Raw genomic sequence first — 21,310 nt, 5'->3', positions numbered from 1 at the left:
TCTTTCCCCTCTTACCCTAAACCTATGCCCTCTAGTTCTGAATTTCCTCCACCCCAGGAAAAAGACCTTGTCTATTTATCCTATCCATGCCCCTCATGATTTTATAAACCTTTATTGGGTTACCCCTCCGCCTCAGACGATTCAAGGAAAATAGCCCCAGCCTAATCACGTCTCCCTACAGCTCAAATCCTCCAACCTTGGCAACATCGTTGTAAATCCTCTCTGAACCCTTTCAAGTTTCACAACATATTTCCGATAGGAAGGAGTCCAGAATTAAACGGAATATTCCAAAAGAGTTAAAGTGGTCGGCCACAGGGCAATGTGATTGTTTGGTCCGTGTCCCAGAGATGTTCCCTGTGAGTTGGCTTCCTGTCTCCCCAATGAAGAGGAGACCACATTGAGAGCAACAGATACAGTAGATGAGGTGATTGGAGGTGCAGGTACATCTCTGCCGGAAGGATCCTTTGGGGCCTTGGATATAGGTTTTTTTGGGGGGGGGGGGGGGGAGAAAGAGGGCGGTGTTGTTGAGAGTAGGCTTCACACCTCTTGCGTGGATCCAACAAGGGAGTCACAAAGGCAATGGTCTCTGCGGAATGCTGATAGGGGTGGGGAAAGAAATGTATCTCTGGTGGTAGGGTCTGATTGTAAGTGGCGAAAATAGCAGAGGATAATGCACTGTATCTGGAGATTAATGGGTTGGAAGATGAGAACCAGGGGTTTTTCTATCTTTGATGCTGTTGGAGGGTTGGGTTCAAGGCCGGATGTATGGGAAGTGGAAGTGGAGGGGATGGGCTGGAGGGCATTGTTGATCATGTGGGAGGGGAAATTGCAGTCCTTCAAACAGGAGGCCACTTGGGATGTCCTGGAGTGGAATTGCTCCTTATGGGAGCAGATACGGCAGAGAAGGAGGAATTACAGAGATGGGGGTGGGAGGAGGTATAGTCCAGGTAGCTGTGGGAGTCCGTGGGTTTGAAGTAGATGTCAGTGTTATATCGATCACTGCAGGCAGAGACGGAGGAGAGGTCCAGAAAATCTGAGATGGTCCAGGTGAACTTGGAGGTCACAGTGGAAGGTGTTCGAGAAGCTGATGAGCTGTTCAACCTCCTTTGGAGGTGGCACCGATACAGTCATCAATGTAGCAGAGGAAAAAGGTGGGGAATGGTGCCAATGTAACTATGGAATATGGACCATTCCACATATCTGACAAAGAGGCAGGCATAGCTGGGGACTCCATGTGGGTGCCCATGGCTACTCCTAGGACAGACCAATAAAGTAGATATCGCTTCACACCTGACCTCGTGCTGGGAATACTTGATCGAAAAATTAAAACAGGTCGTTTTGATAAATATGTTCTCTGCCTGTGTCATTCAGCACTAAAAAAATGTAAAGGAGATAAAACGGCAAAATGATAAACATTTGCAGGTAGGTCGGCCAGTGGTTTGTACTTAATTGTGATCGGCACACAATTACAGCAGAGCACCATCCAGAATGGTGGGACTGGCAGACTTGAATAATTAGTGTATAATATTACAGATTAATGCTGAATTATTTCAACAAAGCTATTATTTCAATTAAGCAAAGTGTATCTCAAAGCCCTCATTTAATTAGAAAATCCAATATTGAGAATGGATTTCAAATCTTGCTTACTGTCCTAACAGATATAAGCACTGAATCGTAAAATACCATTCCTTCAGAATCTTTAAGGCTTGTTCCCGTAAGACTTCACTTTTCAGAGTTGTAAAATGGGAAATCCATCTATGTGTTGAATTACTTGGAAGCACATTAACACCTTCATTTTGATGATACGTAGTACACACCATGTTAAATTCTGATATGTTAAATTCTGCATGTTAAATTCTGATATATTCCAATCAAACTCTGGGCTTTAACAGCACATGGTTTCCACAAAAGTGGCCCTATCACAACTTACAGGTACAAACATGAAGTAATGATCTGAATTCAACGGGTGAGGGGACAATAACTGCTCTGGACATCAAGGAAGCATTTAACTGAGTGAGGCATTGTGGAACCTTACAAAAATTGATGTCAATGAAACTTAGGTAAATTCTGGAGTGAATGGAATCATACAAATGGATGATGATTGGCCAACAACAAATCACAATCTCAGAACATTGCTGAGAATGGGCAATAGGTCCAACACAGGCTTACTTCCACCTTTAGGGCAATTAGAGATGGTCAATAAAAGCTACCTTCCAGCAATGCTCCGAATCTATCAATAAATTAGAAAAACTGCGAGAGAGAGAATGCAAAGTACTGCCGCATCTACAGGGCACCTTTTTTCTCCAAAGTCCTCAATTGAGTTGTGAACTCCAAACCTGTGCCTACCTTTCGTGCAATACATTGCCAGAATCCTCCAAATTAAATTTCTGCTCAGCACCAGAAGGGCCTGAGGAAGGGCCTGTGCCCGAAACGTCGAATCTCCTGTTCTCTGGATGCTGCCTGACCTGCTGTGCTGTTCCAGCAATAAAGTTTCAACTTTGATCTCCAGCATCTGCAGACCTCACTTTCTCCTCCAGCACCAGAACAACACTTAGTCAATGGCATTCTACATGACAGACCATGGGAAGCCATCTTTTCTCATCCTTTTCAACTTATGTCCTTAACCTTTGACATAGCTGACCTTACCAGCTTCCTCTAATGCCTCTTTAGAGTGGTCTGTCTACATATACAGAATCATGGGCTATGGCTCTTTAACATCTGCACCTCTGAAGTCACAAAAGAATTAAATGTTACAAAGTCGAAAGAATTTTGTTCACTTTAGATTAGATTAGATTACTTACAGTGTGGAAACAGGCCCTTCGGCCCAACAAGTCCACACGGACCCGCCGAAGCGCAACCCACCCATACCCCTACATTTACCCTTTTTAACGTAACACTACGAACTTAGCATGGCCAATTCACCTGACCCGCACATCTTTGTGACTGTGGGAGGAAACCGGAGCACCCGGAGGAAACCCACGCAGACACGGGGAGAATGTGCAAACTCCACACAGTCGCCTGAGTCGGGAATTGAACTCATTTTAACAGATTACGAGGGCAGATGAGCTTTTCTGGGTGTTTGGTTTTAACGAACAGAAGGGTTCGGCCTCCGCATTGTAACAATTAGTCCTTGACCTGCTCCTATTTCTTAACTTCATTCAACATTCTTTGAACACGTCCAGTATTGTATGTTCACTGGTATAACTACTACACCAGCACTTTTCTCAAACTCTCCACTGTCTCCAATTTATCAGGTGATTCTGAATGTCAAATAATTAATAAGAGCAAAACTTTTAAGCATTTAAACGATCAAAATCACGTGTTTGGCCCCTGTAGAAACCAATTACTTGAATTCTTCTCTAGCAGCTGTCTGATGTTGAAGGACCTACTACAAATCCTGTCACAGGCAATACCTATTTCTATGTTGCAACTTTGCATTCTCTTAGCTTACCCACCATGGACATCCATGCTTTTGATGCTTAGTGTTTTGATTGTTTCCATGTTTCCTGACCAACTTCCCTTCATCTATCAAATACAAATACAAATGAGAGCTCATTCATATCGTTCTGGATCCTAAATTGCACCAGCCCCATCTTCCCTAACCACTGTCCCCCGGTCCACTAATATCTTTAGTTTTAAAATTCCTTATTTTAGTTTTCTTTAAAAGAAAACAGCCTTGTCCTTTCTCCATCCCTAACGTGCTGCAGCCATACAATTCTCAGACATCAGAGCAGCTGTCTGAACCAGCACAAGCATCTGGTTGTAAATCAAAATTTGAGAGAGATTTGGAGAAGTATTTCATCACAAAGAATGATCACCATCCATAAAAAGGATTCAGGAAGAGACTGTATTCTCATTTAAGAAGCAAATTGGTAGGTAGTAAATTTAAGATCTAAATTAAATAATTGTCAGGCTCTTCTCACCCAAACCAAAAACCATTTTATCTGGCTGCAGTTCCCTTTTCACCAAAAGAGAATTTGAATCAAGAGCTTACAAAAAAGGTCAATTACATTCTCAGAAATCAGCGAACTCAAACCTTTTTGAGCTAAATAGAGTCAGTTAAAGCTTTTTTATAAAAATATTCATACTTGATTTCTTAAAGTAACTCAATAATAGTTGTTATGGGTATGTTCATTGAGCTGGGAATTTGGTTTGCAGACGTTTCGTCCCCTTTCTAGGTGACATCCTCTGCTATGGAGCCTCCTGTGAAACGCTGCTGTACGGTGTGTTCGGAATTTACTCAGTTTTGTTCCCGCTTGTTAATTCCAGTGGCCGGTATATTTGGTCTAGGTCAACGTGTTTATTTTTAGAAACAGTGGCTGAGTCTCAGGCTTCTAGGAATTCTCTAGCTACCCTCTGTTTGGTTTGTCCTATTATTGCTGTGTAGTCTCAGTCGAATTTATGGTCCTTTGTGAACCACAAGTCAAACAGAAAACAGCCAGAGAATTCCGAGCCATTTGGATACAGAACTGGCTTGAAGTTAGAAGACAGAGTGGTGGTGGTGGGAGGGTTGCTTTTCAGACTGGAGGCCTGTGACCAGCGGTGTGCCACAAGAATCCATGCTGGGTCCACTGCTTTCTATTATTTAGATAAATGATTTGGATGTGAACACAGGAGGCATAGTTAGTAAGTCTGCAGATGACACCAAAATTGGAGGTGTAGTGGACAGCGAAGAAGGTTACTTCAGAGTACAACGGGATCTTAATCAGATGGGCTGAGGAGTTGCAGATGGAGGAGTTTAATTTAGATAAATGCGAATGGTAAGGTCCTGGGGAGTGTTGCTGAACAAAGACCTTGGAGTGCAGGTTCATAATCCCTTGAAAGTGGAGTCACAGGTAGATAGGATAGTGAAGGCGGCGATGGAGGGCTTCCTGATGAAGGTCTATGCCTGAAACTTCAATTCTCCCGCTCCTCGGATGTTGCCTGACCGGCTGTGCTTTTCCAGCAACACATTCTCGACCTTAATCTCCAGCATCTGCTGTCCTCTTTCTCCAAGTGAAGGCGGCGTTTGGTATCTTTTCTTTATTGGTCAGAGCAATGAATATAGGAGTTGGGGGGGTCATGTTGCAGCTGTTCAGGACACTGGTCAGGCCACTTTTGGCGCACTGCACGCAATTCTTGACTCCTTCCTATCGGAAGGATGTTGTAAAACTTGAAAGGATTCAGAAAAAACTTACAAGAATATTGCCGTGTTTGGAGGATTTGAGCTATAGGGAGAGTCTGAATAGGCTGTTTTTCCTGGAGTGCCAGAGGCTGAGGGGAGTGACCTTATAGTGGGTGAGTCCAGAATTAGAGGGCATAGGTTTAGGGCGAGAGGGAAAGATATAAAAGGGACTTAAGAGGCAACATTTTCACAGAAGGTGGTGCAGATATGGAATGAGCTGCCAGAGGAAGTGGAGGAGGCTGATATAATTACAACATCAAAAAGGCATCTGGATGGGTATATAAATAGGAAAGGTTTAGAGGGATATTGGCCAAGTGCTGGCAAATGACTAGATTAGGTTAGGATATCTGGTCGGCATGGACAAGTTGGACTGAAAGGGTCTGTTTCCGTACTGTGCATCTTCATGACTCTAAGCTTAGCACTCATCCATAGACTTCATCAATAAACACGTTGACCTAGACCCAATATACCGACCACTAAAATGAACAACCAGAACCAGCAATCCGAAACAGCAGGAACAAAACCAAACAATTTCTAAAGTGACAGTACAGCAGCACCTCACAGGAGGCTCCATAGCACTGAGGATGTCACCTAGAAAGGGGATGAAAACAGCTGCAGTCCAAATTCCCAGCTCGGCAAACATAGCCGCAATAACTGCAACCAGCACCCAAGTTACAAATCTTTACAAAAACCTTGAATAACTGAATTGTATCAAGGGGAATGTAACAGATGGGATACATTTAGACAGTACTATATAAAACAAAACCTTTGGAAGTGCCGGGTAGATGTATAATACTAATAAGACAAAATGCAGAGTATGATAAATCCAATTTAGAATTACTGATCCATCAGCTTCCCCCCGATCAAAACAGTGGCAGTAGTCTCCAATAATCTCAAAACTGACACCTAATTATGATGACCCCAATCACCAATGGTCAGTTCAGATCCTGCCAGAACTCAGCCCCAGACAAATGCAATAAACAGAGTATTACAGAATAGTTTCCCTTGACATTAAGAAAGCATTTAATTATAGCAATAAAGGGTCCCTGGCAAAATGGAGACCAATAGAAATCAAAGGAAAAGGCTGTACTGGAAGCAAGGTTATAATTGTTGAGAAACAGGCACTGCAGTTTTCTGAATTCACTGTAAAAGTTCTTCAGGGATGCTTCATCAGCTGATCAATCCCGAAATATTTTAGTAAAGAACACCAGATTAACGATTGGTATATAGAACACAGAACAGTATAGTATAGCATAGCAACAGACCCTTCACCCATCATGCCTGTGGCAACCATAACGCAATTCTAAACCAATCCCATCTGCCTGCATATCACTCTTATTCCTGCATTCTTTTGCCTGTCCATGTGTCTGTCTAAATGCCTTGTAAGAGGTATGAGTGATGATTCAGTGTTCAGTCCAATTAATAATTTGTCTCATACCAAGTTTACCATCCCAGCCCACAGCACCATTTGGATAACATTTAAGTATGATTTGAAAGTAGCAACTAAAATTTGTATTGAGTGAGTGTCAATGATGACCACCTTGGACAAGTCAAGGTCTAGTCATCACCAAAACTCCTTTAACAACACCAGCATCAAGTCTCACAACTAGTTTCTGATCATTAACTGGATTAGACAATCCAGATTATCATGGCAGGGCAATATTAAAAGAGAGTTATGAAGGGCTCAACTCAAACCCTGACTTCCTCTCCAATAGGAACGGGTGATGGAATAATTACTACTGACTTGAAAGGGTATAACCATAACAGCATAGAAGTACTTCAACACCATTTATACCAAATCAGTTACTGGCCTCCAGATCTGTACCTTTCATGCTGTTGAACCACAGTATACAACCTACTGAATACATTTAAGTAAACTTTAAGTTGCTGAAATGCTCATATGCAGTAAATCCTCCTCCAAGTAAATAAATAGAATCATCACCTATATTTCCCATAAAACTTTGCAAACAGTGCCTCTGCAAATAAAGTACCACTGACTTGGATCAAGGAGTGCACGATTTTGTTTTATTCATCCGTGGGACATGGACATCTCTGGCTGGTCCAGCACTTAGTGTCTGTCCCTAGCTGTCCATGAGAAAGTGGTAGTCAGCTGCCTTCTTGAATTGGTGTATTAGATTAGATTCCCTACAGTGTGGAAACAGGCCCTTCGGCCCAACCAGTCCACACCAACCCTCTGAAGAGTAACCCACTCAGCCCCATTTCCCCCTAACTAATGCACCTAACACTATGGGCAATTTAGCATGGCCAATTCACGTGACCTGCACATCTCTGGACTGTGGGAGGAAACCGGAGCACCCGGAGAAAAGCCACGCAGACACGGGGAGAATGTGCAACCTCCACAGAGGAGTGTCACCTGAGGTGGGAATTGATGCTGTGAGGCAGTGATAACCACTGTGCCACCATGCCACCCACTAATTTGTCCTACTGTATGTGCACAGAACATACTGGGAAATTTGCAACTCCTCAGACACTGAAGCATTACATGTTCAAATGCAACAAGACCTGGACAATATCCAGGCTTGGGCTGACAACTGGCAAAAAAAAACATTTGCAGCACATAGATGCCACAATGGCCATCTCCAATACAAGACAACCTAACCATCGCACTTTGACATTCAATGGTGTTATCATGACTGAATCCTCAATTACCAACATCCTGGTTTTTTTTTGGGGGGGGGGGGGGGGGCGCAGACCATTGACCAGAAACTCAACTAGACTAATCACAGTGGCCACAAGATCAGGTCAGACACTAGAAACACTACTGAGAATTACTCATCTCCTGACTCCCCAAAGACTGTCCACCATCTACAAGGCATAAGTCAGGAGTGTGTTGGAACACTTCCCACTTGCCTGATGGGTGCAGCTCCATCAGCATTTAAGAAGCTTCACACCATGCAAAACAAACCATCCATTTGATTGGCACTACATCCACAAGCATCCATTCTCTCCATCACCAATGCTCAGTCCACACTGTTGATACTATCTACAGAATACATTTTCAGAATTCACCCAAGATCCTTAGACAGCACCTTCCAAATCCACAACCATTTCCATCTATAAGAACAAAAGCAGCAGACAGATAGGAATACCCCACCTACAAGCTCCCCTCCAAGCCATTCACCATCCTGACTTGGAAATATACTACACAGTTCCTTCACTGTCACTAAAGTAAAAATCCTGGAATTCTCTCCTTAATGGCAATGCATTCCTGATGAAGGGCTTATTGAATCGAACTGAATTTATTGTCACGTGTACCGAGGCACAGAAAAGCTTTGTCCTGTGAACTATACAAGCAGATCATAGTTAAGTAGCATAGATAGTAAATAATAGGAAAACAGCAACAAAAACAAAAGGTACAGGCAAATGTTAAAAGTTTGAGTGTCCACTCAGTATTCGATCAACAGTAGGGTAGAAACTGTTACAAAACTGGCTGGTGCCTGTGTTCAGGCGTCTGTACCTTTTCCCCAATGGTAGAGGTTGTAGAAAAACACTGCCAGGAGGGATGGATTTTTGAGAATGCTGCCGACCTTATGGGCCTGGTAGATGGATTCTATAGATGGGAAGTTGGCCTTTGTGATTGTCCCAGCCGAGTTCACCACTCACCATCTCACATCTTGAATGTTACAGTTGCCATACCAGGTATTGATACATCCAGACAGAATGCTCTCGATGGTGCACCTATAAAAATTGGTAAGGGTATACGCAGTCATGACAAATTTCCTCAGCTGCTTAAGGAAGATGATACGTTGCTGGGTCTTTGTAACCAGTGCGTCCACATGATGAGTTCAAGAAAGTTTGTTGTTGATGACCACTCCTAGGAGGTTGACAATCTCCACTCGTTCCACCTCTGAGCTGTTAAATGTGTAGGGGGGCATGAGTGACATCCCGTCGAAAGCCAATAATGGGAGTTCCTTGGTTTTGCTGGCATTGAGAGCTAGATTGTTCTCAGCACATCATTTTTCCAGGTCTTCCACCTCCCATCTGTAGTCTATTTTGTCACCATCTGAGATTCGACCAACTATGACAGTGTCATCAGCTAACTTGTAAATGGCATTAGTCTGGTATATGGCGACACAGACATGGGTATACAGTGAGTACAGTAGGGGGTGAGTACACACCCCTTGGAGGCTCGAGTGTTGTGTTAGTGAGGATGAAATATTGTTCACAATCTTCATTGATTGTGGCAAGTGGGTCAGGAAACTGAGGATCCAGTTGCAGAGAGTGGGGCTTAGTCAGAGATCACTAAGTTTAGTAATCAGTCTCGAGGGGCTTGTGCCTGAAACGTCGATTCTCCTGCTCCTCGGATGCCATCTGACCAGCTGTGCTTTTCCAGCACCACACTCTCGACTCTGATCTCCAGCATCTGCAGTTCTCTCTTTCTCCTATTGAAGGCATTGTTTGGTGTGCTTTCCTTCATTGGTCAGAATAATGAGTATACGAGTTGAGAGGTCGTGTTGCAGCTGTTCAGGACACTGGTTAGGCCACTTTTGGAATATAGTGTGCAATTCGGGTCTCCTTCCTATCGGAGAGAGGTTGTGAAACTTGAAAGGGTTCAGAAAAGATTTACAAGGATGTTGCCAGGGTTGGAGGATTTGAGTTATAGGAAGAGGCTGAATAGGCTGGGGCTGTTTTCCCTGCAGCATCAGAGACTGATGGGTGACCTTATTGGTGGAGAGGGGCCAGGAGTCCAGAACCAAAAGGGCATAGATTTAGGGTGAGACGGGAAAGATTTAAGAGACCTAAGGGGCAACTTTTTCCAGAGGGTGATGCAAGTATGGAATGAGTTGCCAGAGGAAGCTGGTATAATTATAGCATTGAAAAGGCACCTGGATGGTATATAAATAGGAAGGATTTAGAGGGATATTGGCTAAGTGCTGACAAATGGGACTAGATTAGTTAGGATATCTGGTCAGCATGGACGAGTTGCAGTGCTCACTTTCTCCTAATCGCAATATGTCTACCTACAGTAGATGGACTGCAGGCGGTTCAAGGTGGCAGCTCACCACTTTCTCAACTCACGACAGACAATAAAAACTGGCTAGACAGCGACACTCACCCCACAATTAAGAAAAAAAATCCTCACATTGTTGGGCAGATATCAGTTTTGTAGCTATACTGGAACAACTTGGCTAGGGGTGCAGTACATTATGGAGCACAAGTCTTGATGTCTCAGCATGCTGTGCGATCTTGCTTGCCGATCACCAGTTTGAGCTATTCCTCCCCTGTTACCTCTACCTCCAAAAAGATTGTGCTTAGCAATGAGGAAATGTTCATATCCAAGTTATACCACTTTGGAAAAGAATTTGCATTGTAACTTTCTTCATTGTCACTGAGTCAACATCCTGGAATTCCCTATCTGACAACACTGCAGGGATGATCAAAAGTACTTCAATAAGAGGGGTGATCATCACACTCACTGCATTCTTGCACTTCCCAGTTGCTCTATGGAAGAACAATGTCTCTTAATTGTTACTTGTTTAAAAAAAAAAGCCAGCATCATCAGGGTAAAAGAACACATTGCATTAAAATAGAAGTATTACAGACATTGACAATCTGAAATAAAAACAGAAAAAGGACTGGAGAAACTCAGCAGTTCTGGCAGCATCTTTGAAGTGAGAAACAGTTAATGCTTCAAGTCCATTTCTTTGTCCTATTTCAAATTCCATTTAAACGCTTGGCCTGTCTTCACTAGATCATAGGAGTTTAAATGAGAATATACTAGGTTTGCAATTTAGAAACATGTTGAGGTTAAGTAATGAGATTGCTTATTTGAGTAGCAAATTAGAATTACTTTCAAACATCGAAAGGAGGAGGAACTTGAGGAAACATTTTCACAGTTATTCGAATATGGAGTGCACAAGATTGACAGCTAGTGGAATAAGGAGGAGTACTTAAGAAGGAACTTGATTAATAGCTGAAAACAAAATATGAAAAAAAAAAGATCAGAGAAAAATTGGGCTATAGATAATGCTTGCCTTCTCACAGCCACGATGTACCAAATGGCTGCCTTCCATGATAAAAATCAGAATTCTTCAACAATCCATTCCAAAAGTACCAATTTACTAAGCAAACAAAGTGCATTCAACAAAGTGCAGAATTAGTTTTAAAATCTGTCAATTGTTTTATAAACTGTCGTCATTAAGCAATGCTCAAATGCAAGCAGTACAACTGATGAATTGAATTCATTCCTTTGAATGTCACATATGCAGACTATATAGCTTGTACAAATGGTTGGTCACACAGCAATCGCTATGAATTTTTCTTGATTAGTAAGGGGATCAAAGGTGATGGGGAGAAGGCAGGAGAATGGGGCTGAGAAGCATCTCAGTTACGATCAAATAGCAGAGCAGACTCAAATGCACCAAATGGCCTAATACTGCTCCTATATCTTATGGTATTTTGATTTTATGCAAAACCGCAAAGCAGAGAACAGTTATTTAGAGGCAAAGTTAAAACTACACCCCAAAATTAAACAATCGCAAGCTAAACCTATTGTGAATGCACAGCCTAGAAATACATGGGCAGAGTTCATCAACTGAAAAAGAATTACCTGTTTTGCCAATCAATGAGAATATGCTCTCAGTTGCATCATATCCTCAGCATGCCTTTTTTGCATGAAACAAAATTTAAAATTGCATCTGGGGTTTATACAACCAAAGCAAAAATTCCACAAACTTCTGCCTTTGTATTCTCCATTAAAATCACAACAAAATGAGCCAAGTGCTTTTGTGTGGTACACACTATGCTCAGCATTCCACACAAACCTGCAAAGAAAGAAGCACTCCGGATGAGATGGAGTGGACCTGGTTCAGTTGGACATAGTAGCAGCTTGCTGCCATAAACCAACAAACGACCTAATGGTAAAAGTGGGGTAAGAAAATACCAGTGACTACAATAATAACTCCAAAAGCTCAAAAATGTCAAAAGAAATAACTGAAATTTTGAATCCATCCTTACCCAGGTTACTAGCAATGTGAGTGTTACTGATGCCATCCTGACTAGGACAAGGCTTTCCAAGGGTATTTTCTTGGCTGATGCATTCAAAACTATCTTGTAGCCTACAAAGACATTGGTTCAAATTAAAGTTTAGTAAAAAAGCAGGAGGAATATTTGGAATATGTCCAGATATTAAAAGCATACATTATGCAATGACCGATTTAGACTAGAAAAGGCTTGCATCATCATCCATACAGTTAGGAGGGCCCCTCTCAAAATTTAAGATGTGAAATGATTTGAAGATGAAATCTATTTTCTGTGGTAAATAAGTATCACAGCATCAAGATGACTTTTTGTCTAGATTTTTAAAACTTTCATATTAAAGACTTTTTGAACAGAAACTGAATTCAGCTCCCTAAGAATTCTATTAGCTTAGTTAAAAGTCATTACCTTTATATTGCAATATATAAAAAAAAGCAGGTAACTGCTCTGGGGACGAAACTGAACGATTCACAGAAGCTGTAACCGTGATACCATGGACAACAGATATGTAATTAAAACACGAGAGATGGAGACATAAGAAGCAGGATTCACCTTTTACCTCGTGAAATTTTGAGTAAGACAAGCTTTCCTACTTAAAGAATTAACTTCCGATCAAAATAATACAGAAGGTTACTTTTTAAATGGTCAAAATACACATAAGCGACCACTGGATAAAAGCTGACCCGCAGTTAGTACAACTAAAATGAAAAGTTCATCCTCCAATCTTCGGCTGCTTTTCTCCTACACTTGCTGCTAATAGACTTATAGTGAATACATTCAGAGCAAATGTGGGAGGTAAGCAGCTTGAAGTGGAAGACTGCCAATAGTTCTGAACCTTTCAAAAGAAAGTGTTTTTTCTTGATTCATTCACAGGATGAGGGCATCACTGGCTAGGCTAGCATTTATTGGCCATCCCTGATTGCCGAGAGACCAGTTGAGTCAACCACATTGCTGTGGATCTAGAGTCACATATAAGCCAGATCAGTTGAGGATGCTGGTTACCTTTCCTAAAAGGACATTTGTGAGCCAGATGAGTTTTTCTGACAATCGACAATGGATTAATGGTCATAGATTCTTAATTCCAGATATTTACTGAATTCAAATTCCACCATCTGCCACGGCAGGATTTGAACTTAAGTTCTCAGAACGTTGTCTGGGTGTCTGAATTAACAGTCCAATGATAATACCACTAGGCCATCACCTCCCCCTATTATTTGCATTATTCTTAATAGTCAATTGGATAATTTCAAACTGAACAGTTTTATTTCATAAAGATTTACATCATGTTATGATATGCCAAAGGATCGCACATACTGCGAATTTCTTGGAATACATAGTCTGTTAGAAACAAACATGCAACTGTTTAGCTATGACCTCCCGAGTCTTGTGGAAAGCACATGATGGGTGTGCGCACATTGGTACATCAGTTCTTATTAAAAATTCATTTATTGCTAACCTAAGTTCAATATCACACACAAACATAAATACATGGTGTCTTAAAATTAATGCTTTCTTTGCACTGTGGCTTAAAGTTTAAGTGAATTTTTGAAGATTAAGTACACCTTGAAGTGTTGAACTAGAGAGTCCAAATACAAGTACTGTATTATGGTAAAATGAGTTATAACAGAAAAAAAGACTAGCCCTAAAAGCAAATTAAAAAATAAACACCAAAGGAAAAATTATTTTGACCTCTGCTGCACATGGCATCCAATTTAACATAATCCAGGGCAAGGATGGGATGCAACATCTTCATTTCAAACATTGCCCCATGATCCTCACCTAGCAAGAGCCCAAAGAAAAGCCCTCACTTGCTTGCCATTGTATTCCTTAAAAGTCTGGACCCCCTGTGACTATTTAGAACACTCTGAAGCTGCTTTTGATTGGCTGGAGGCTTCTAGAAGGTGGTTTACTGAGAAGTTTGATCATCACCTCTTAAGTGGAGGATTGGAGCCAGATTCAGACAATTCTCTCAAACGGGGGAGGGAGTCAGTCATCAACAAAAACCATCACTACCATCCATACAGACAATGCACGGAGCATTAAACTTCGACATATGATTTGAACCAAGTGTTTGAATGAGAAGTTGAGCTTGCAGAAAATAACTATATGCTGTAACATTAAAATTAGATAATTGCGTCATGGTTATTTTGTAGCAAATTACTTTGAGGAGAAAGTGAGGTCTGCAGATGCTGGAGATCAGAGCTGAAAATGTGTTGCTGGAAAAGCGTAGGTCAGGCAGCATCCAAGCAGCAGGAGAATCGATGTTTCGGGCATAAGCCCTTCTTCAGGAATGACCTGTTCCCTGGATGCTGCCTGACCTGCTGCGCTTTTCCAGCAACACATTTTCAGCAAATTACTTTAACAGTTCAGTGAAGTAACCTGAGTAAATTCCATGGAACGAAACTGAGAAATGTCAATGGAATCAGCAACTTTTAACATCCAGACATTCAATTATTTGATGGTGATCCACCTAGCTTTGATTAGGAATACTCCAGGAAGTGGCCAGGAAGGTTGACGAGGGCAAGATGGTAGATGTAGTCTATATGGATTTCAGTAACGTCTTTGATAAGGTTCCACATAGTAGGTTGCTCAGGAAGGTTCGATCGCATGGAATCCAGGGTGTGCTGGCAAATTGGATACAAAATTGGCTTGACAGTAGGAAGCAAAGGGTAACAGTGGAAGGATGCTTGTTGGACTGGAGGCCTGTGACCAGTGGAGTGCCTCAGGGGTCACTGCTGGGTCCATTACTGTCATGCAAATCATTGATTTAGATAGCAAACAATGTACAAGGCATAGGAGAAAGTGAGGACTACAGATGCTGGAGATCAGAGCTGAAAAATGTGTTGCTGGAAAAGCGCAGGTCAGGCAGCATCCAAGCAGCAGGAGAATCGATGTTTCGGGCATAAGCCCTTCTTCAGGAATGAAGCTAGTTCAGTTTCTGGTCAATGGTGATCCCGGGATATTAATATAGGGGAATCTTTTCCTGTAATAATACCCATAAAATATGAAAGACCATTCTGCAATAATCTTATTGTCTGATTCTTTTGCTAAATATCACCACCACCTTGGAAGCTGCATTCACGTGTAGAAAATTACACTTGTGTGTTTCAGTGGAGATGCCTTTTTGATTTTGATTCATTGCTATACAAAACCCGAGGGATATATAATGCTGAATAAAAATGTGGACCATGTGCCACTCAGTGTCACTTGGAAGCTGGTGGATGATATAACATGGCCATGAACATAAACTTTGATGGTGCACTTATACGTTGGTGCAGAAGAAATGTTTCCTAGCAGATCTGTGAAAATATTAGACAAAACTGAACAATCATGGCATTACATCACTGTTTGTTGGGGCTTGCGCTGTACAGATTTGTTCCTGCTATTCCAGGATTATAAATGTGATTGGCCACAAAAAGTAACTCATTAGTTATAGGAAGACAGGAACATGTGTAAGCCATTCAGTCTATCAAACCCGAGCCATCATTGATGCTGTTCAATATTGACAACTGTGACTCTCCGATGAGATCATTGTGGCCACAGGTCATTCCTCTTGTGCTTCATGCGTTTGGAGGTCAAAGGTGTCAACCTCATCAGATGCAATAGTTTGAGAAACAAGTGACTTGGTAATTCCAAGCAGGAGGTGCTAAGCCAAAGGGAAGAGGTGGCCTTGGGACACTTGGGGATACTGTTTCAGGACACCCTGTTGTGTATTTATGTTATGTTGAACTGTCTCTTCAAGAGTCCAATCATACAACATGATGATGACATTATTGGCCACTTTAGAGGGAATCCACCTTGCTGCCTACAGAATGATCACCTCAAAAAATAAAGCTTCTGCTGTGTTATACACTTTGTTCTCCTTTCCTTCATCTGTAATGTAACACACTCAAAGTGGCAAGAGTCAGAGATGCCAAATTCTTTTAATAAGTACCTTCTTTACAATGCCTGACCTAAATAACTGTTGCACAGCCATAATCCTCCTCAAGCTGTCCAGCTCCATTGCATGAAAACAAAGTATGGCAGATGCTGTAAATCAGAAATAAATACAGAACGCTGCACAAACTCAGCATGTCTGGCAGCATCTGTGGAGTCAGAAACAGTTTGGATTTCAAGTCTGGCATAACTCTTCTTTAGATCTCAGTTTGTGAACTGTGTTTCTCTCTCAACAGATGCTGCCAAACCTTCTAAGTTACTCCAGCATATCTGTGTCTGTATTAAATTAGAGGACCTACTGATTCTGGCAGACAGCTTTGTTCCTATCACTTGCATTCCAGAAGACTGTATGTCCATTGAAAGTTTAAGGTTCCTGGGCCTTTTACTATAAGAAATGAGCGATCAGGTACATAGAATGGAAAGAGTCTTTTTTAGACATGTCTAATTCTATGTACCTGATTGCTCATTTCATAGTATTACATAGTATTCTACTTTTCATTTCAGATATTTGTGCATGCATCAGAAAGCTTAGCCGAATATAGGTTAGATCAATGACTTTTTTCCTTATCCTGCATAGAAATAATGTTATGTCCATATTCCATGCAGTACCTTAAAAATAGTCTATATTAAAGCAAAAACTATCCTGTTCTCCCCATAAAATTTTGACCCAGGCCTTAGTTATTTGACAGGTGGTTTGGCCAGTACAGAAATTAAATACTGAAGTTTTGCCTTGCTGGTCAAAAATTGTGGAAAGATTAAGACAGTGTAAACAGCAATTTTGTGACAACAAATCATGAAAGGTCTTGAATATTTCCCAATACTTGAAGTAGGAGAAAGTTTTTTTGTTAGTTTGGTGGTGGGAGGTGGGGTCATGGTCAAGGGGGCAGTAGGAGGAGGTGTCCGCGAACTGGCATTTAGCCTCAGCAATGTAAAGATCGGTGCGCCAAACTACCACCGTGCCTCCCTTGTCTGCCGGTTTGATAGTGAGATTGGGGTTGGAGCGGAGGGAGTGGAGGGCTGCACATTGAGAGGGTGAGAGGTTGGAGTGGGTAAGAGGGGTGGACAGGTTGAGACGGTTAACAGTTAATGTCGCAGCGGCAATTGGCTATGAAGAGATCGAGAGCGAGTGTGGAGAATACTTACACTAGGAGGAGATTAGGACCCAAGAGCACAGCCTCAAAGTGAAAAACCCTTTCCAACCAAAATGGAGAAATTTCCTCAGCCAGAGGGTATTTAATCTGTGGAACTCATTGCTATGGAAAGCTGAGGAGGCCAAGTCTTTAGGTCTATTTAAAACAGATAGGTTCTAGATTAGTAAGGGGAGCAAAGGTTACAGGCAGCAGAATGGGGTTGAAAAACATATTAGCCATGATCGAATGGCAATGCAGACTTATACAACATTACAGTGCAGTACAGGCCCTTCAGCCTTCTGGTGCATTGACCTGTGCAATCAATCTGAAGCCTATCTATCCTACACTATTCCACTTTCATCCATATGCTTATCCAATGATCATTTAAATGCCGCTAAACTTGGCGAGTCTACAACAGTTACAAGCAGTGCATTCCACACCCCTACTACTGGAGTAAAGAAACTACCTCTGACATCTGTCCTATATCTATCACCCCTAAAGTTAAAGTTATGCCCCCTCGTGCTAGCCATCACCATCTGAGGGAAAAGGCTCTCACTGTCCACCCGATCTAACTCTCTGATTATCTTATATGTCTCAATTAAGTCACGTCTCAATTAAGTCACCTCTCAACCTTCTTCTTTAACGAAAACAGCATCAAGTCCTTCAATCTTTCCTCATAAAACCTTTCCTCCACACTAGGTAACATCCTAGTAAATCTCCTCTGAAACCTTCCCAAAACTTCCACATTCATCCTACGTGGTGACCAGAACTGAATGCAATACCCCAACTGCTGCCCCACCAGAGTTTTGTACAACTGCAAGATGACCTTGTGGTTCTGAAATTCAATCCCTCTTCTAATAAAAGCTAACACACTGTATATGCCTTCTGAACAACCCTATCAACCTGGGTAGCAACTTTTGGGGATCTATGTACATGGACAGCGATCTCTCTGCTCATCGACGCTACCAAGAATCTTACCATTAGCCCAGAACTCTGCATTCCTGTTGCTCCTTCCAAAGTGAATTACCTCTCATTTTTCCGCATTAAATTCCATTTGCAACCCCTCAACCCAGCTCTGCAGCTTATCTACGTCCCTCTGTAACCTGCAACATCCATCCACAACTCCACCCGACCTTAGTGTCATTTTCAAATTTACTAACCCATCCTTCTACACCCTCATCCAGGTCATTTATAAGAAATGACCAACAGCAGTGGCCCCTAAACAGATCCTTCCTACACCACTAGTAACTGAACTCCAGGATGAACATTTCCCATCAACCACCACCTTTGTCTTCTTTCAGCTAGCCAATTGCTGATCCAAACTGTTAAATCACCCTCAATCACATGCCTCTATTTTGTGAACAAACTACCATGGGGAACTTTACCAAACACCTTACTGAAATCCTTATACACATCAACCATTTTACCCTCATCCACCTGTTTGGTCACCTTCTCAAAGGACTCAATAAAAGGAGAGAGAGGTATGACCTACACTTCACAAAACAGTGTTGACTATTCCTAACCAACTTATTCCTCTCTAGATTATAAATCCTTTCTCTTATAACCTTTTCCAATACTTTACCCATAACGGAAGGAAGGCTCACTGGTCTATAATTACCAGGCTGTTTCTACTCTCCTTGAACAACATTTGCTATCTTCCAGTCTTCGGGCACTACTCCTGTAGACAATGACAACAAAGATCAAAGCTAAAGGCTGTGCAACCTCAATCCTGTCTGGTCTAATAGCTTGTATCTCAGTATTCTCCTCGATAAGTCTTTTTCTAGTGTGAATACTGACAAAAAATACTCATTTAGCACTTCCCTTATCTCCTCTGACCCTATGCACAACTTCCCACTACTATCTTTGATTGACTCGAGAAAGGTTAGGTCCATTCTTTTATTCCTGATATAACTCCAGAAAGCTTTAGGGTTTTCCTTGATTCTATCTGCCAAAGTCCCCTCCTAATCTTCTTAGCTGTCTCTTTAGATCTTTCCTAGCTAACTTGTAACTCTGAAGTGCCCTAAACTGAGCCTTCACATCTCATCCTAACAGAAGCCTCTTTCCTCTTAAAACAAAAAAGAGATTCAACATTTTGTAAATCACAGCTCCCTCGCTTGACCACTTGCCCGACAGGTACATACTTATCAAGAACACGCAGATGCTCCTTAAATAAGCTCCACGTTGCAACTGTGCCCATCCCCTGCAGTTTCCTTCCCCAACCTATGCATCCTACATCTTGCCTAATCACATCATAATTGCTTTTTTCCCCCCAACAAAAACACTTGCCCTGCATTATATACCTATCCCTTTCCATTGCTAAAGTGAACTAACTGAATTGTGGTCACTATCACCAAAGTGCTCACCTACTTCCAAATCTAACATCTGGCTGGGTTCATTACCCAGTATCAAATCCAATTTGGCCTCGCCCCTTGTTCGCTTGTCTATTTTCTGTGTCAGGAAACCAGCCTGCACATACTGGACAAAAACTGACCCATCTAAAGTACTCAAACTATAATATTTCCAGTCAATATTTGGTAAGTTAAAGACCCCCATAACAACTACCTTTTTCTCTCGCTCCTATCCAGAATTAACTCTGCTGTCCTTTCCTCTACATCTATGCAACTATTCAGAAGCTTATAGAAAGCTTCCAGCAGGGTGACCTCTCCTTTCCGGTTTCTAACCTCCGTCCATACTACCTCAGTAGTCGAGGTCATCAAATATCCTTTCTGCCACAGTAACACTACCCTCGATCAACAATGCCACACCTTTCCCTCTTTTAACACCTTCTGTGTTCTTACTGAAACATCTGAATTCCGGAACCTGCAACAACCATTCCTGTCCCTGCTCTATCAATGTCTCCAAAATGGCCACAACATCAAAGTCCCAGGCACCAACCCATGCTGCAAGTTCACCCCACCTTATTCTGGATGCTCCTGGTGTTGAAGTAGAGACATTTCAAACCACCTTGCTGCTGGCCAGTGAACTCTTGCAACCTTGAAACCTCATTTCTGACCTCACTATTCTCAACCTCCTGGACACTGGAACTACAATTTAGGTTTCAGGGGGCCGAATGGCCTAATTTCTACTCCTTTATTTTATGGTCTTACTCACCTATTACTTCTACACTGGTTATGGACGCATCATTTCAGATGATCAGTGAGTCCACAAGATATAGGAGAAGTAGGCACTCTGGTCATTGAGTGTGCTCAGCCATTCAATGAGATCCGAAAATCCTCCAAACCACAAGGCAACCTTGATAGAAATGTGTGCAATGAAGAAGCCTCTACATGGCTTCTGGAAAAGGTAGCCTATTATCACCAACTCAGTTTACTATAGTAGTGAATTATTAAGCGAAGTTCATATTGTGCATCTTGAATTTCAAAACATATTGTCAAAGACAACTAAAGATGATAGTTGCCGGTGACATTTGAATACAGATATTGCATTGGTGTATTTCCACAGATGGAATTAATTGTAGGCTGCTGGATGGAAATCAATGAAAAGTCACAGGAATTTTGATTTACAGTTCAATTTTTAAAAATCAGTAAGATCAAACACATCAGCAGAACTGTTGGCATGATCATGGATGGTAACGGTTCAAGTGGGTATAAAAAGATCTTTCAATGAGAGAAATGGATTGTACGCAGTTGGATTCAGCAAAGAAACACAGGGTATCTATCCTTTTAACAGATTTTTTTAGTGTATGTAAATATTAATGTATTTGGATAGGGATAATGCCAGGCATTTATAAACCATGCTAAAATTTCATTCAAAGCCCTTTGCAAAGTTTAGATGTTTAGGTTTAGTGATGGATATTTATAATGTTCAGTGTTTTGATAATGTATGGAAGTTTAAATATTACAAAGGTACCTTTCAAAATCAGAAAATTCAGTACAATAAATTAGTTTTTTTGAAAGATTAAAAACCCAACATTCTTCATCCAAGGTACAGGTGCAAGTAGCAGAACCTTACATATTTGAGCTTCCACCAACACTGCCCATTCTGGCGGAGAACACTTTACTGATCATTAGCTGAGGGGGAGAGCTAAAGAGAAAAACAACAATACTTCAGTCAGCATTAC

At 41.6% G+C, this 21,310-nt stretch overlaps 1 protein-coding gene across 2 annotated transcripts in view; it reads right to left on the bottom strand.

The window, feature by feature from the left end:
• Positions 1–21,310, bottom strand: part of LOC122539310 (folliculin-interacting protein 2-like) — a 117,518-nt gene that overhangs the window by 39,933 nt on the left and 56,275 nt on the right. Inside the window, exons 5-7 of one of the 2 annotated variants that reach the window (XM_043674008.1) lie at positions 21,202–21,273; positions 12,143–12,243; positions 11,950–12,039 (exon numbers count right to left, since the gene is read on the bottom strand). In XM_043674008.1, the coding sequence (XP_043529943.1) occupies positions 11,950–12,039; positions 12,143–12,243; positions 21,202–21,273 (263 nt within the window). The remainder of the gene's footprint in view (positions 1–11,949; positions 12,040–12,142; positions 12,244–21,201; positions 21,274–21,310) is intronic. The other variant, XM_043674009.1, reaches the window with a different exon arrangement.

The sequence above is a fragment of the Chiloscyllium plagiosum genome, chromosome 32 (genome assembly GCF_004010195.1).
Source record: "Chiloscyllium plagiosum isolate BGI_BamShark_2017 chromosome 32, ASM401019v2, whole genome shotgun sequence".
NCBI classification, from domain to species: Eukaryota; Metazoa; Chordata; class Chondrichthyes; order Orectolobiformes; family Hemiscylliidae; genus Chiloscyllium; species Chiloscyllium plagiosum.
This window is presented reverse-complemented; position numbering and strand designations above follow the sequence as displayed.